We start from the raw sequence: 15,789 nt of genomic DNA on the forward strand, positions 1-15,789 counted from the left end.
AAAGTTACCCCTTTATTTTATGAACGTCTAACTCAGATGTGGCATTTCTTTATATGTACATAAAAATGTGAGCAAACTAGAAAAGTATTCATCATACTTCTGACTTTGTTTGTTAGCAATAAAAACCCCAGATATTCACATGGAGGATTATACCTGATGCACATATCTCAAAATACCATTTACATTACTCCTACTTTAAAATTATAGGAGTGTATTAGAACCATTGCTCTTGATCTTCATAATAATGCACTAATCAAGAGGCACATTCAACAATGAACTTTTTTATATTATGATAACGGTATTTCAATATGATTGGTTTTCTTACAATCCAGCGTTTTTATACTACGCATTTATAAATATTCTGAGAGGTGGGGTCATAGTCTTCACAAGACCACCGAAGGACTCCTCAGCACATAACAAGCTAAGGAATCCCAATTTTTCCATTGCTAGTTTTACCTTCTCCACAGCAAGGATCATCAAGTTAAATTATTTATTTTTTGGTTGACATGTTTATTGCCTGTGTTCCTCTGACACTACAATTGGTTAGTGCCTAGTACTTAATGTAGCGCCTGGCATATTATAGCCACTCAATAAATATTTATTGAGCTAATTACTGAATCATCAGTCATCTTCTAAACAAGAGTGAAATCATCATCTTAATGAAAACAAAAATTACCCATACCAAGCTAGTGATGTATATATAATTCATACTGAAAATAATTTCACATTTATATTATCATCACCAGATTTAGTAAGTGCCATTGTGTCCTATGTCCTGTAGCAAGTGCTTTATGTTCAGCGTCTGCTTTACTGTTCTCAGAACTAAGGAGCCAGAATCATTATTATCCATATTTACAGTTGCGGAAATAAAGGCTCAGAGCAGTTATAGTCTTCCCAAGGTCACAGAGCTAGTGAGTAACAGAGTCAGGATTTTGTAACCAGATCTACCTGCCTCCAGGTTATCAGTTTTTTGGTTTTTTTTTTTTTTTTAAACTACAAGAAGACACTTGTAGGGGGACTAAAATAGGAATTTCAGAGAAAAAGAGGGGGATATTTCTGATTGTCCAGTTGAGAAAGCTGAGATCCTAGAAAGTTAAGAAATATGCCCTAGGACATAGAATTTAGCAGAAATGTTCAATAAAACTGTTCTTTCCACTGTCCTGTTTATGAGCCAGAGCAGAAAAACCCCTCAGCAAAAATATAGCAAAACTAGGTGCTAATGGATTGCCTCACATGAAAGGATGAATTTTTGAAAAGGTTTATTTTGCAAGCACAACTAATACTAATAGGCATTAAGCTGAAGTCTGTTCTTTGCTTTCCTGGGGTCCAGTTTGCTTCTCTCAATATTAGGGCTCGGCCTCATTCGGGACATTAAGCACTTCATTAAGCTGAAATCCAAGTTAATTTGATTGCACAATTACAGACTGTCCCTGGCTGGGGATTGTCTCATTTGTCAGGTGGCAAGGGGGCAGCATGGCCTGATGAAATGCCAGATCCGCATTTTATCCCCAGCTTGAGGTCTCGGTGTTCTCCGGTTTTGACCTCATCAAGCCTTATGGTAAGGAAGTTAAACTGGAGCAGGAAGACAGATGCTCTCCTTACCAAATCTGCTGAGGGCACCTGGAGCCCCATCTACCGGGTCTGCAAAAGGACAGGGCACAGGAAGACTGTGGTCACTTTGAGATGGCAGCAAAATGGGGTCAAACCAGGGGCCCCCTGTGCCCGGGGCAGCTCAGTCACGTGAGGAGCATGCCTCCAGCAGCCCCCTTCCTGGCCCCTGTGCCCAGTCTCATTTTTACCAGCTGCAGCCTCACCAGACAAATTATTCAGCTTGGGTGTAGGTGGGTGCCAAGGAGATGGATAATCATGTTCAGTGGCGATTTGCTGACATTAACAGACCCTGGAAACACCACATCTTGTAAAGGAGTATTTCCTTCTCCTCTGCTATTCATGGATGTAGTCAAAGGACCCACTCCCAGCCTCCTCCAAGAGAGACCCCTTCTCCAGCCAGCCCAGTCCCTCCACTGACTCAGCTGCAAAGATGTCAGCCTTGCCCAAGAGACATCTGCCCTTGGCCGTCAGCTGCTGGGAGGCAATCTCTCAGCCCTTGGGATGTCATATCTGAACAAAGTCTTTTGAGGGTCTTGGGTCAGCTGGGTAGGAACAGTAAGATTGGAAGTAGGGAACGGGTGGTAAATCACATGAGAAAGTCCAACAACGTGATATATGGTGGAGGCTTTGGGTCAGGTGGAAGCTGTCAAGCTCCAACGTGGCTGAAGAAGGTCAGCCAACACAAGTTGATGTGATTGAGTCCCAGTAAAAACTCTGAACACCAAGGCTCAGTGAGCTTCCCAAGTTTGCAGAATTCCTCACATGTTGTCATGCATCAATGCTAGAAAGGTACCACGGTCATGACTCCAAAGGGAGAGAACAGTGTGGAAGCTCTGTGTTTAGTACTTCCCTGGGTTGGTCTGCCCTGTGTGCCTCTTCCCTTGGCTGATTTTAACCTATACCCTTTCCTTGTAGTAAATTGGTTATGAGCATAACAGCGTTCAGTGAGTGCTATGGTCCTTCTCACAAGTCAGGGGTGGTTTAGGGAGCTCCCTGAACTTGCAGTTGGTGTCAGAAATGAGTGGTCCTGTGGACAGCTCACCTTCCCCCCTTCTTCTGTATCATCTAAGCTCCACCCACGCCTGGGGACCCAGATCCAGTCTTCTTTCCTACCTGAAGACGTCCTAAACTACTGCAGCCCAGGAAGCATGCCCTCTTCTGGACTTAAAGCTAGTGTTTCTCAAACCACTTTCTAGCAAAACCCAAATGAAGAAATATATCTTACATCACAAACCAGCACACACCTATGTTTATATATTATATAGCGATCTGTGTACATAATTGAGAGAAAAATTTTCATATGATCAACATTGACCTTCCCAAGCAGTATTTTTATCTAAGTCGGTTCAATCTCTTAAAAAAAAAAATGCTTGCTGTGTCCCACTCTATTGCTTTTTACAAATTAGTAATGAATTGAGACTTGCAATTTTAAGCAACTCAGGTCTTGCCCACTACCTCAATAATTAACCACATGGCTGCTTTGTAATACATCTTGTTTTTCTCCCTTAACTTTAATGTGTTTACACCTTGTCCCTTTAAAGAAATGATTAAAAGTTTCAAAATAAACCTCACAAGGAAAACAACAATATTTGATACATTTTTGGCCATGTTCATGCTAGGCAGCATACTAAGAGCTTTTACACGCATCACGTAATTCTTTCCGCACACTACTCCAAGGAAAGTAATATCATCATCCTTCATCACCATTTTCACCCCATTTCACAAGTTTGGAGAGGTTAGCCAGCTTGCCCAAAGACACACAGCAGTAAAGAGGCAGGGCAAGTGAAGCCCAGGAAGGCCAGATCCCAGAGCCTGCTGCTAATGACCAGGAAGTACTCCTTTCCACCCATTCTTATTCCCAGCCAGAGCTCCCAGCTAACCCTGCTGCCCCTCAGTGGACAGGGCATTCATACACACATGATTGCTGAGTCCTGGCCCGGTCAGCTCAGGGAAGAGAGAACTGGCAAAAGTTTCCTCCTCAGTCAATGCTCTTTTTAAGCAAGGGTCAGGAACCTTCTGCCTGCATGCAGCCCCACATGCAGGCCTGTCCGTCACGGTTCCCCTCATTCATCTCCAGGAAATCTCTATCTTCCAGAAGTCCAGTCACCCCTGCCTACTTCTCCCCACCCCTCTCACCTTCCCCGCACCAATTCAGTGGTCATAGTCGACCAGCTTGGAGACAGGTTAAGGCAGCAAGGAATCTGAGGGAGGCAGGGAATTCAAGGGAGATGGGGCTTCTCCAAGAAGCTGCTCTGCTGTTCTCCTGTCAAACTGGTCTGAAGATAGGTTGTATGTGTCCACAATGATCCCCAGTGACTTTCCAGTAATAGGGAAGAGTCACAGTCTCGCAGAGAGGTGGCAGCTGTTTTCTGCATCTGTTTGGGCCCCCCAATGATGCCCAGGTCCTGTGCCCCAGAGCTGCATCTCAGAAGGAGTGGTTTTGACTGGAGAGTATTTGCATATTTGACTCATAGCTCAAGGAGGAAAACTGCCCCTAAGAACAGGTGCTAACTCACAATGTGTAAGAGAGGCAGAACACACAGTGTTTAGGCTCTGCCCTCTAGATTCATCTCACTTTACATACTGCTTCCTGAGTTGCTTGGCATTAGAGGAATAGCTGGGAAGTCTAGGGCCTCCCTTCCCTAGTCACATCAGCATTGCCCCTACGTTTTCAAGATTTCAAATGCAATGAGGGAAGGGGTATGACCCAAGGAGAGGTATACACGACAGAGAGACTCACACTGAGACTTGTCTTGTATGCCCAGGAAGGGGAGGGTTCCCAATCAATCTTGACTTTGGGTATGAAGACTGCCCTCTGCCATGTGATCTTAATGGCAGGAAAACAAACAAACAAACAAAAAAAATGGAGTGAGTGAGCAGGTCAGAGTACCCTAACAGAGCAGGAATCCTTAACTTGGGTCCACGGACTAACTTGAGAATCCCTGACAAGCAAAAATTCCTAGAGCACTCATCAAATCCCCCAAAGGGTGCTTGACCTACAAAAGAACCACCACCATCACGCACGGCAATGCACACACGCTTTCTATCATTTGGTTTGCTGCAGCCCCCAGCTCTCACCCATTTGTGCCTCCTTCAAGCACACACACACACATGCGCAAGACACACAGGCACCAAGTACCCTCTCCTTGCCTGTCTCCCAGCCTCATCACGTACCTGATAACAGATCGTGCTCGAAGGCACAGACAGGCTGCATGGCTCAATTATTAATGCTACTCTTTACAGACCTTGTCTTATTATTGCTGTTCATGCTATTAGGAAGAGGGAAAAATCCTTAATGCAGTCCTTGCCCATTTCCTCCCGCTGCTAGAAGAAAAAGCATGTGCCAGGTGGAGCCACCTAATAACATCATGTTTTCACCTTTCTCTGCAGACAGTACCTGCAGTTTCCTCTAGGGCCTCAAGATCAAGTGTATCTCCAACCGGGCTATGGGCTCATTTTCTGTGGGGACTGGGAAGGCAAGGTAAAAACACCAGCTCTCAAAGGAAGAAATGGGGACTCTGAATAGGATGTCTGCATGAACAGGAATGTGGATACAGTATGTTAACAGGTCGACCCTGGAGCCCTACCTATGGTTTCCTCCTGAGAGAATCACAATCAGTGAAAAATCAGGAGATGGAGCCACAGCTCAGACTTGAGACTATATCTGGAGAGGAAGGTACAGAGATGCTATGCTGTATTTTGTCCTTGAAGGGGTCACAGTGTAAGAATTTCATGAGCTGCCCCTAATGCTCAGCAAATTGGGAACTTTAAGGTTGATGAAACTACACCCAGGGTTTATCTATGTTAACCCATGCTTTCATAACAACATATGTTAAAGATTAAACCAAGTTTCAAATGTGTCCATTTAACCAAGTAAGTCAGAAAATAATGGTGAGCAATTATCACTGACACACTTAGTATAGCCAACTCTCTTTTGGTGAAGTAATACGCTAGCAGAACAGACAGATTTGGACCTTTATTTCTTATAAATAATCTGACAATTTAAGGGGGTTATGTTCGTTTCCATTTATGTCCTGGAAAATAGACTCTTGTGACTTAGCAACCATGTTTAAAAAGCTCTTGCAGTTCTTAAATAAACAGAGTGTATGTTTATGAGGTCCTAACGATGTTATTTTCAGGGATGACGTAGACTTACTGATATGTGTCTTTGGGGATTTACAGTAAGTTGTGGGTGATTTGTTGCCGCAACATACAGTATTTGTCTAGAGAAAGGTGGACATTCACTTATGCAGCGTTTGGAAACATGTTAAATGGGAAACAAGCTGGGGCTTGTTCACCATGGAAAGGGCCCCTTTTTGGGAATCAGAAGGCCAAGAGTTAAGAATATTTTCTGGCACTCAGGGACCAGAGCTAATTCAAGACCAGAAAGAGAGACAGTTTAGAATAGAGATTGAAAACGACCTACAGAGATGTTTTGTTTGGCCTGTAGAGTACTTTTACAAGTGGTAGAGTCATGGGCAATATTTTAAAACTGGAGATTCAACATGAAAGCCCAGTTTCTTCTCTTTTCCTTGAAACAGGGAAGATTTGCCCGCACAAGTCTGCACTTTTTACTTGGGGACAATCAGTTGGGAAGTTATTTCAGGGATGGCTCAGGCTCTCGGCTCATCCTGGTCCTCACATATCTGCTAGCCTCATTTCTAACATCTGCCCACCCCTTTCCACTTGAGCCTCCACGCCTCAGTACAGGAAATGTTCTTTTTTGACTGTGGCACTTTCAGTGAACAGATCTCTTATACTGGCAAGACTCATTTTCAGATATAAGGATAGACAAAGCACATGCGTCTTCAAAACTCAACAGAAAAGCAAGACTATTAGGTTTTTTTTTTTTAATGGACATATCTATAGGGGTCATTTTTATTAAATGATATAAAATGACATTACTATTTCCCAAAGCCAAGTCATAAGACATGGTTTGAAATGGAATGTTTGTTTTTATTTTCTCATCTGAAACAATTAGATGACACCGGGAGGGCTGTGGTATAAAGCATCTGTCTCTGGGCATGTTTTCTTATCTGTGAAATTTTCCAGACGGTTGGGGCTGACAGGGAGGGAGGGAAGGGAGCCAAATTCTCCATCAGGCGCTGCAGACACAGTGACGAGGGCCCACCATGCTTCCAGCGACCCACAAAAATGACTGAGTTCCAATTTCTTCAAAATCAGAAGAAAAAAAATAAGAATATGTCATAAAGACTCTAGCCTGGATTATACTTATCTTTATAGAAAAACAGTAGTAAACTATAACTTTTAGTATTCTTTATAGAGAAATGGACTTAAGAATTCGAAAGCACCCAGAGCCCGTGGAAATCACAGGGCAGCCCTCCAGGCAAATGCTAGTCTCCAGGCCAGCATCTCAGGTGGAGCCGTGGTGGGTCTGCCCACAGCCCCGCCTCCTTAGCCATGACTTTTGTCTCCCACCTCCCCTATGGATGCTCTGTGGCACGTGGCAAATTCATATGTGAGGCCCCTGTAGGGAACGTTACACCCAGACCTCAGTTTCAAAAAGCTGGAACAGATGCCTTTCATCCAGTCCTTTCTGGAAATTTCTAAGTAGAAGTGTCCAAAGGTTTTTCACCACACACAATTGGAGAAGAGTATTACTGCCACCAGGGACAGTTTGCTTTTCTGATTCTGTTCTGCCATCCTGAAAGCATTCTCAATTCTTAATCTCAGTGGCCAATTTTGAGGCAGGGCTTCACTGGACTCAGTACGTACTGAAAAGAAAATCCAAGAAGCCCAAAAGCACGTGCCATAATAAGAGCCCCTTTTATGGATCACTTGAGTTGGTAGGGGGGACTGAGCTTCCTGTTTCCTCAACACAAAATCGTCCCAGAGCCAAGCACCCTATAAAACCCAGCTATCTTTTCAGCTTCTGAAACTTTAGCACTTGTTGTTAACAAAGCTCATTATTAGAAACTGATGATATATAGCCTAGGGATATCTCACTGGTTATCTTGTTTTGTCACCTTATTTTTCCTATATTTATGGCCGTACCCTCGTGAAAATATTTATAATTTAAAAATCTCAATGGAAAATATCTAGCTTCATACATAGTATTTGAAAACACCAGTATCTAGAAAAATACCTCACGTACAATCAGTACTTAATAAGACATCTATTACTTGATCAATGGGCTTCCCTGGTGGTGCAGATGGTAATGAATTTGCTTGCAACGCAGGAGACTCAGGTCTCATCCCTGGGTAGGGAAGATCCCCTGGAGAAGGAAATGGAAGATCCCCTGGAGAAAGAAATGGTGACCCACTCTACTATTTTTTCCTGGAGAATTCCATGGACAGAGGAGCCTGGTGGGCTATATTCCATGGGGTCACAAAGAGTTCCTGATTGATAGCTTTAAGTCAGGTACATGGCTTTCAGCCCCATCTCTGTTATGATGATGAGACTGGGGGCTAATCCTTCCATGCTATACTTTCCCGTCCATTTATAAGTGAGACAAGATAGTCTCCTACATACACACGTGCGTGCACACCCACACACAAACATATACACTCCCTTCTCCCAAATTCTGGGAACAGTGACATGTATATCCAAAAAGTCCCAAGGGCATCCTTGCTGCAAGGGACTCTATTTTTATTCCACAAATGACTCATCACTGACCAGGGTCTCCCCAAAGCTTCCTTTTGTCAGGCTGTCAGGAAGAAGGACAAGAGGAATAAAAGAAGAGGCAGAGGTCACATCTCCACTCCTGTCTGCAGCCCATAAACCCCATGATGAAGCTGTACCCGTCAGCACCACACCTCAGAACAGCCATGGTTGTGTTAAGCATTCGATCTGCCCCTGCATTTGGATCAAACTGTTCTGAACTCTAATATTTCCCTCCAGCTGGCTTTCACGCTGATCTCTCAGCAGCTGCTGAATGCATGCCTGGCTGCAACTTTAGGTAAAGGACCAGAGCTGGGCAATGGGGAGACGATCCAGCCCTCTGGTGGTATAAACACACACTAGTTGCAGAAGACATAAATAAGTAAGTTGGTCTGCTGAAAGGGAATGCATTTTCTTCATTTGCCCTAAAACAATTCTTCTCCCTTTTTTTTAAAGCCAGAGGCCTAAAGGAGGGTCAGATAATCTGAGGTTTTCTTTTAAATTCTAGAGAGTAGTGAAAAGAGAAGAAATACTTCATTCTAATTTTGGAGAGTCGAGTACATATGGATTTATAGACACAGTTACCAGACAGTGTTTTCACAGAGGAAACAAATGAGCAGGGGGGGCAACATGTACTCAAAAGTTACGTGTAACAAATTCCAAACAGGCCAGACCAATGCATTCAGCCTTGTCAACCTCCCACAGCAGAGCTGGACTCTTACCTCCTCTCTGAAATAGTACACACGCACGCACAAAAAGAAAAAGCAGGATCTTAAATTTAAAAAAACACTCAAAGCCTCATGCCAATGAGAATGAAATAAACTAATCCCAAGCACCCACCGGGCTGGGTTTGCTCTTTTCCACCTGGGATTATCTCTGTTCTTTTCCACATCCCTAACATTTCCCCCAAGATAACAGCCTGAAAGTCCAGAATTGTGTAAAAAGTCATTATTGCTTCTGCTATTCAATGGATAATACTGTCACATCTGTATCTTTTATTTAGAAACCCAAAGATCAAGTAGAAAAGAGCCTGGCCTGGGAGGGAAGGACTTTGACTTCCGGCTCTAGTTCTGTCCGTGGTTGGTGGGGTGACCTTAAGAAGGTCACGTAGCCCTCAGTCGGCAGGAGAGGATGCTGAGGCACAGAGAACAGTGAACTCTGTTCCGGGTGAACTCTGAAGCCTCGGCAAGTTCCCGCAATTTGCTCTAAAGCTGTCTTTTGCAGCAAACCTGGAAGGTCTAGCTCCATCTTCCTTCCCACTCCTAACAGCCCTTGATTTTTGCCTCAGGAAATGCTGAAGATGAGCCGTTGCCTGACGTTTCTAGCTGCTATTGCCCGTGGTACCTCTGCATCTCCTACACAGTGAGTAGCAAGTGAGAAAGCCTAGACCCTTGTACAGGGTGGAGGATGGAAGGCGCAAGGTTGCTTACCCTCTCAGCATATTCTCCACCTGTCTTCTCTACCAGGCTTACAGCCCACTGATATAAAAAGGGCAATTTGCAAAAACCATGTCTGAGAATGGAGGGTTGCTATTAAGGTTAAATTGCAAACAGGACTTCCCATTGGGAGTTATTTACAGCCTCTTTGCCCCAAAGGCGTCTCCTCTATCCCAGCCCTCTTTTTGTGGGCTGGCCCCTCCACCATCTGACACACCATTCTTTCAACAGCTGCTGGCTTTCCTGTTGTGTTCCCTTCACAGATGTGCAGCGCTGTTCTGAACATCCTGCCCTTGAACTTTCCCTACCCATAATTTTCCAAACCAAAGCCTGGCAATAAAAATGTCAGTGAGGGATGGAGAAAATTGAGGGGAGTATTTAAAAAGGAAAAGGGAAAAATAGGGAGATGCTTCACACACACAGGGATCTGTATTGACTTCCTCCACAAAGGTTTAAATGCATGCTACGATGTCTTGAAAAGGGCATGAAGGTGGGGAGCTGGAGCCAGTTTCTCAGAACGTTACCTAGAAAGACCAGGTTCCATTAAGGAGCTGGGTCCAGAATAAATGGTGAGCTTCCTTTGCGGTGCGACAGGCTGCCCAGCTGCTCCTGCTGTGGGGATGGGGGGGGTGAGCTACTGGCGACAGGGAAAGTGGCATTTATGGTCCTTTACAGGTTCCAGCTACTATTGTGGGAGTAACGTACATGGTCCTCACAGGTCTGCCAGGTGCCTGCTCGAGGTCAACACCTGTGTGTGTGATGGGCAATAACAAGACCAGAGCTGGAGGCTAGATATCTTACATGGTTTCGAAGACCTACACAGAAACCCACTTGGAATCAAATTTTCCTAAAGTCAACCGGTTTGATGTACACACAATGCTCTAATGAACTCTGAAGCACACAACGCAGAACTGTAACAGATTAACTCTATCCTGAAACCGTCTAAAGAGATAAAAGAAACTAATGGGGAAGCAGAGCCTCTCCGGTTATCTCCTCTTAACCTGCCAAATAACAAGCTCAGAGACCTAGGTAAGGATGGGAAGGCAAAGGGGCTAGAAAGCCAGGGAAGAATTCAACTAGTGGGAGGGGTCTTTAAGAAACAATCAGCTTTCCTTGTTCTTTGCTAACTTGATCTTATTCCATCACAAAATGCTGCCTCTCGACTGAAAGAGAAGACATTCTTTTTTGAGCCATAGTTTAGAAAGAAATGAATCAAGGCTCAAACAGACATCAGACAGTGCATGGTCCAAACACCCCATGTCCCATTGAGGAAGATCACAGGACCCTTGTAAGCATGGCTGCCTTGCAGACTTGGCCCCAAAGGTGCGGAACAGGGAGATGGAGAAAGAAACAAGAAACAGATGAGTTGGCAGGACGAGCCGATGTGAATTCTCCTGTAACATCTACTGAACCCACGGAGACACTTCCACATCTGGAATTTTACTCCTTGACTTGGAAGTGAGGTGACTTTAGACGTGTGGATTCAAATCCACTAGCTACGTGGTTTCATCTGTAAAGGGGAAAAGGTCACAGTCCCCACCCTATCAAGTTCTCAGGACAATTCAATGAGATTGCACATATAATTAATTCTGAAGGCTGCTAAGTCGCTTCAGTCATGTCCGACTCTGTGCAGCCCCATAGACGGCAGCCTACCAGGCTCTGCCGTCCCTGGGATTCTCCAGGCAAGAACACTGAAGTGGGTTGCCATTTCCTTCTCCAATGCATGAAAGTGAAAAGTGAAAGTGAAGTCACTCAGTCATGTCCGACTCTTAGCGCCCCGATGGACTGCAGCCCACCAGGCTCCTCCATCCATCGGATTTTCCAGGCAAGAGTACTGAAGTGGGGTGCCATTGCCTTCTCCGAATTCTGAAGGGCTTAGCACCATACCTCAGCACACAGCCCAGGATCAGTGAATGTTCCTCCGCCCTCTCTCTCCTTTTAAGGAGAATTTCTAGGCAAAGGGATTAGAGGCCTGGCTGTGTAAAGATTCAGGTAGGTAGGTAACTAGCCAGTTCTACTAAAGCTCTGGGTATCCCCATTACATCAATGATGCCTGTGCTATTTTTAGAGACTATGAAAACAGTCTGGTCAATTTCTACTGCAGTCTAGTTTTCCCTAACCATTACCTAACCATAAGCAATTTGGCCATGTGGAAAATATTCATCGAGATCACAAAGAAGTTGTCTCGAATGAATGAACTGAACATAAAAAGAATGAATAACTGAGTACAGACAATATTCTACGGACTGGGGGAAGGCCATTTTCACATCGTAACACCACTGTTTTCCCGGAATCTGGCCCTTGGATCAGGTGTTCTCCAAAACACGTGCCGCTGTCCCTACCCCCCCGCTGCCTAACGTCCACAACCCTCCAGAACAGCACTTCTGACACCAGAAGCAGAGAGCAAAGACCGATGAAATCAGCAGGTGCCCCCCACTGTGCACCAGCCATTCTGGAACAGATAAAGTCATTAAGGAAAATTTTAACAATGCATAACCTTTCAGCCTTACTCTGCTCACGGCAGGTAGCCTGCCTTTTTAGAGACACAAGCCAGCAGTGAAGTTACCAGTGAGCAGGACTTGACCTTCATTTTCAGTGTGTGCAACGTTAAATATTCATAATCCACCTAACTGCAACGCAAGAAGTAGTGGAGTTTACACACCAATCGAAGGAATAAATACCTTCACACCGGTTGAGTCATCTTTCCAAGAATGCTCTTGGAAAAAATGCAAATACCCAGGCCCCTGAGTCTCAGCCTCAGTTCCCTTGGAATTCTAGAAGCAGCAGGAACTTATACATTATGCACTTCGTGGATCCTGCCCTCACACTGACATCGTTGGGTCTTTTTTTTTTTAAGAGAAGAATTACTGTTCCCATGTCAAAGGGAGGAACTAGACAGGGATGGGACCAGCAACAGTGACATGATCACCCACGGGAGGTCTAGGGGCACTTTTGACTACGTTGTACAATTTTTTAAAAAATCTTTGCTTCACAGATGATCAGAGTGTGTAGGAGTAAAAGGGATGTGGGTATGGAGAGACATCAGAATTAGGAGCTGAAGCGCCTTAAATCAGGTACCTTTTAAAAAATGAAAGTCATTAACAGAGTCAATCCTAAGAGTGCTCATCACAAGGAAGAAAAATGGTTTTTCTTTAATTTTGTATCTATATGAGATAATGGGTGTTCACTAAACTTATTGGGGGTAACTGTTTAATGACATACATTAAGTCGAATCATTATGCTGTATACCTTAACTTACACAGGGCTGTGTGTCAATCATATCTCAATAACACTAGGAGGAGAAAAAGAAGGAAAAAGAAATGGAGTTCTCTGGGACAGTATCTGCCTCGTGTGGCCATTTAATGTTTTGAGGGGAGGTGCAATTACTGTGTGCAATGGGCTGAATGCTTCTCTGTGTCTGTTCAGGAACTGACATCTGTGTCCATCCAATCATTGGGTGGACCATCTCCCTCTGCTTGGGTGGTTTCTTAAGAGACTGTTGCTGGGGTAATGAAACATGTTAACACAGTTTCATGTATAATTCTCTTTGGCTTTTCAGACCAGGAGCTCTGAGCACAATCTGTCCCAAGCAGACAGTAACCACTTGAGGCTGCACAAGTGATTCTCCTATGGTGACCACTCTAAGAAAATTAAGCTTCAAGAAGGGCTTCCCAGACCCCTGAGTGAAAAAGACCTGTTTGAGGCTCCATCTTGGCTTAACAATGGAAAAAGAAAGAAATGTAGAAGTCATCTTTGGAAATGACTTACCCACTGCCTCTTGATGGTGCTTACTGCTTTGAAAGGTTAAGAAGATCATAAACCCACCAATGACGACATTTATCTGAACTGCCTGTTTATTCAAACCACCTGCACTGACGGTCCTGCCTTGACACCGAGTCAGCACGATGACCAGTGGAGCCTGATTTCTACGTTAATGTGTATTTCTTGCATGATTTAAAGGGCCAGGTGCAGAGACCCACACATCTTGAACTTGAGCATCCCCCAACATTTTGGTTAAAACTCACTCAGACAAGCCATTTTATGGACCATTCATTGTCTCCCCAATTAGGTTCACACAAGGGAAAGCCTATGCATTGTCTTTCATTTACTTGAAGGGTATAATAAATGCTATAACTGAAATTCATCTGAAGAATACGAGGCACTTTTTTCCAGGGTGATGATTTAGCATAACTTCCAAGAGATGCTTAAAGCTCTCTTTCCAAGATGCCCAGATGGCCAGCCAAACCATGAGTGTGTAAAACTGGTGACAGTTTTGAATGAAAGGGAGGCATTTTAAGAATTTATATTCTGCTTTCTTACTCGCTTTTCATTTGCATCTTATATGTGGATAGAACTTTTTATCTTGCTTACTATGCTTAATTATAATTTGTCTAATGGACTTTCTTTTTATTCTTGGGAATGAATCTGTGGCTTATCATGGAGGTTACCTTATAGCTTCTGCTTGAATTCATCCCCCTACTTACAGGGAGCATCTTTGCTGACTTTCCCCAGGAAGAGTAGACCCTTGGTATCGACTATACTGATGAGGTCACCCATAGACAGACTCCTGAGGTTCGACTTCAGAACCCGATGCAGTAATTCCAATGAAAAGTAGAAAGGGCTACACAAATAAACATTAGATCATCTTATAAACAAAGCCTCGCTATGCCAACCACACAGTTTAGTGACAGAAGAAAGACTGAAGTTAGGATGAGGCTAAAACAGTCCCCAGGGAGAGTGAGGACGGTCTTGGTTCTAAGATTCTTGGCACTTTCGCTTGGAAAAACTGAGCACAGAACCAGAGGTCTATCCATGGAATAGACTCTTTGCAAGTCCATGAAGAAAACCAGAACCAGAGAGGGTTCCCAGGGCTGGCTTTCCCAGGCTCAGCAGAATCACAGCTAAATCCAAAGGACACTGAGGTGGTGCAGGGGACATCCAGGAAAGAGGGCTTTGCCTTGGGGAATTCTATTCCCTTCTATCCTCTCACATGGAGCTGAGAACACCACACCCAACAGAGCCAAAGACCACTCCACAGTGGACACTGTAAAAAAGGACACGGTTCAAATCCATTTTACAAGAGCATTTTATTTCTGAGAAATACAGAGGAGCCAAAAAGGAGAGACAAGGAAAGAAGGCACCAAGGTCCTTCTGACCGATCACCCCATTCCCTTCCACGTAAGCGTCTGCCTGCCTGGGGCTCACAGACTACAAGCCTGAAACTGTTTCCTGAGCCCTGGCATGGAAGCTGACACAGGGTGCACTCCAAGACTTTTGAGAACACTCCTCAGCCCTGGGGGAGAAAAAGCAGAAATAAGACAAGCGGCTGTGGAGGATATTCGGTTCAATTCAAATATGATCCAGAATTCTGAAGAGGAGATATTTAAATGAGGCTTACCTTCAATGACATACCAGTTGGAGTTTTCCAAACTTAAAAAGCTCTTTTCTCTCTTGGCCAGGAAGAGCTGATGGAAAAGTGCATGGAATCGCAATCCTGGAGAACATTTAAGAGTCCACCTGTGGTGGACGAGGGCAGTCCAGCCTTGTGCATGTGGATGGGCTTAGGACCACTGATACTCCAGGTATGGCCAATTCCCAGAGACAGGTGATGAGAGGAGATGTTTTCTTTATCTTCCCTCACATGATTTTGGCTCAGCACCCAAAGGCACAAAATCCTTTGGCTGGTGACCAGTAACTCTGAGAAATTCAGAGTTTAGGCATGCATGAAATTACTACCATCCCGAGCCACAGAAAAAGAACACTAAGCTCAGAATTCAGGCACACCAGGCTCTGAGCCAAAAGGGACACCAAGTAGGTTTCCTCAGATCAACCTCTAGCACCGAGGTGTACTAGGCTGAGAGTTCAGGGTATCAAAAACACTCTCACAGTAGACAATGCAGACAAAGAGCCTAAGGCCACCATCAGGTGTCAGGCTCATGTCCCCACAGAAGGGAGTCAAACCAGCTCAGCTCCAGTTTCCCAGATGCTGTCAATTTCAAGCCTGCAACGGAACAGTTGCAACAAATGACGTACCAGTGGGAGTGGGGGCGACACCTGCAGGAACCAGGGCAGAACTGGCCACCACTGAGCAGCTTTGCTCAGCGCCCTCTTCTGCCTCAAA

General features: G+C 44.5%; 1 protein-coding gene across 11 annotated transcripts in view; it reads right to left on the reverse strand.

Annotated features, from left to right (window-relative positions):
- Window positions 1-15,789, reverse strand: part of KCNMA1 (potassium calcium-activated channel subfamily M alpha 1) — a 767,665-nt gene that overhangs the window by 368,405 nt on the left and 383,471 nt on the right. Inside the window, exons 4-5 of one of the 11 annotated variants that reach the window (XM_027962119.3) lie at window positions 15,067-15,185; window positions 1-14,961 (exon numbers count right to left, since the gene is read on the reverse strand). The exon at window positions 1-14,961 is cut by the window's left edge and continues 34,783 nt beyond it. In XM_027962119.3, the coding sequence (XP_027817920.2) occupies window positions 14,870-14,961; window positions 15,067-15,185 (211 nt within the window). In that variant the 3' untranslated portion in view covers window positions 1-14,869. 11 annotated transcript variants of the gene reach the window in all.

This window comes from Ovis aries, chromosome 25 (assembly GCF_016772045.2).
Source record: "Ovis aries strain OAR_USU_Benz2616 breed Rambouillet chromosome 25, ARS-UI_Ramb_v3.0, whole genome shotgun sequence".
Taxonomy (NCBI): Eukaryota; Metazoa; Chordata; class Mammalia; order Artiodactyla; family Bovidae; genus Ovis; species Ovis aries.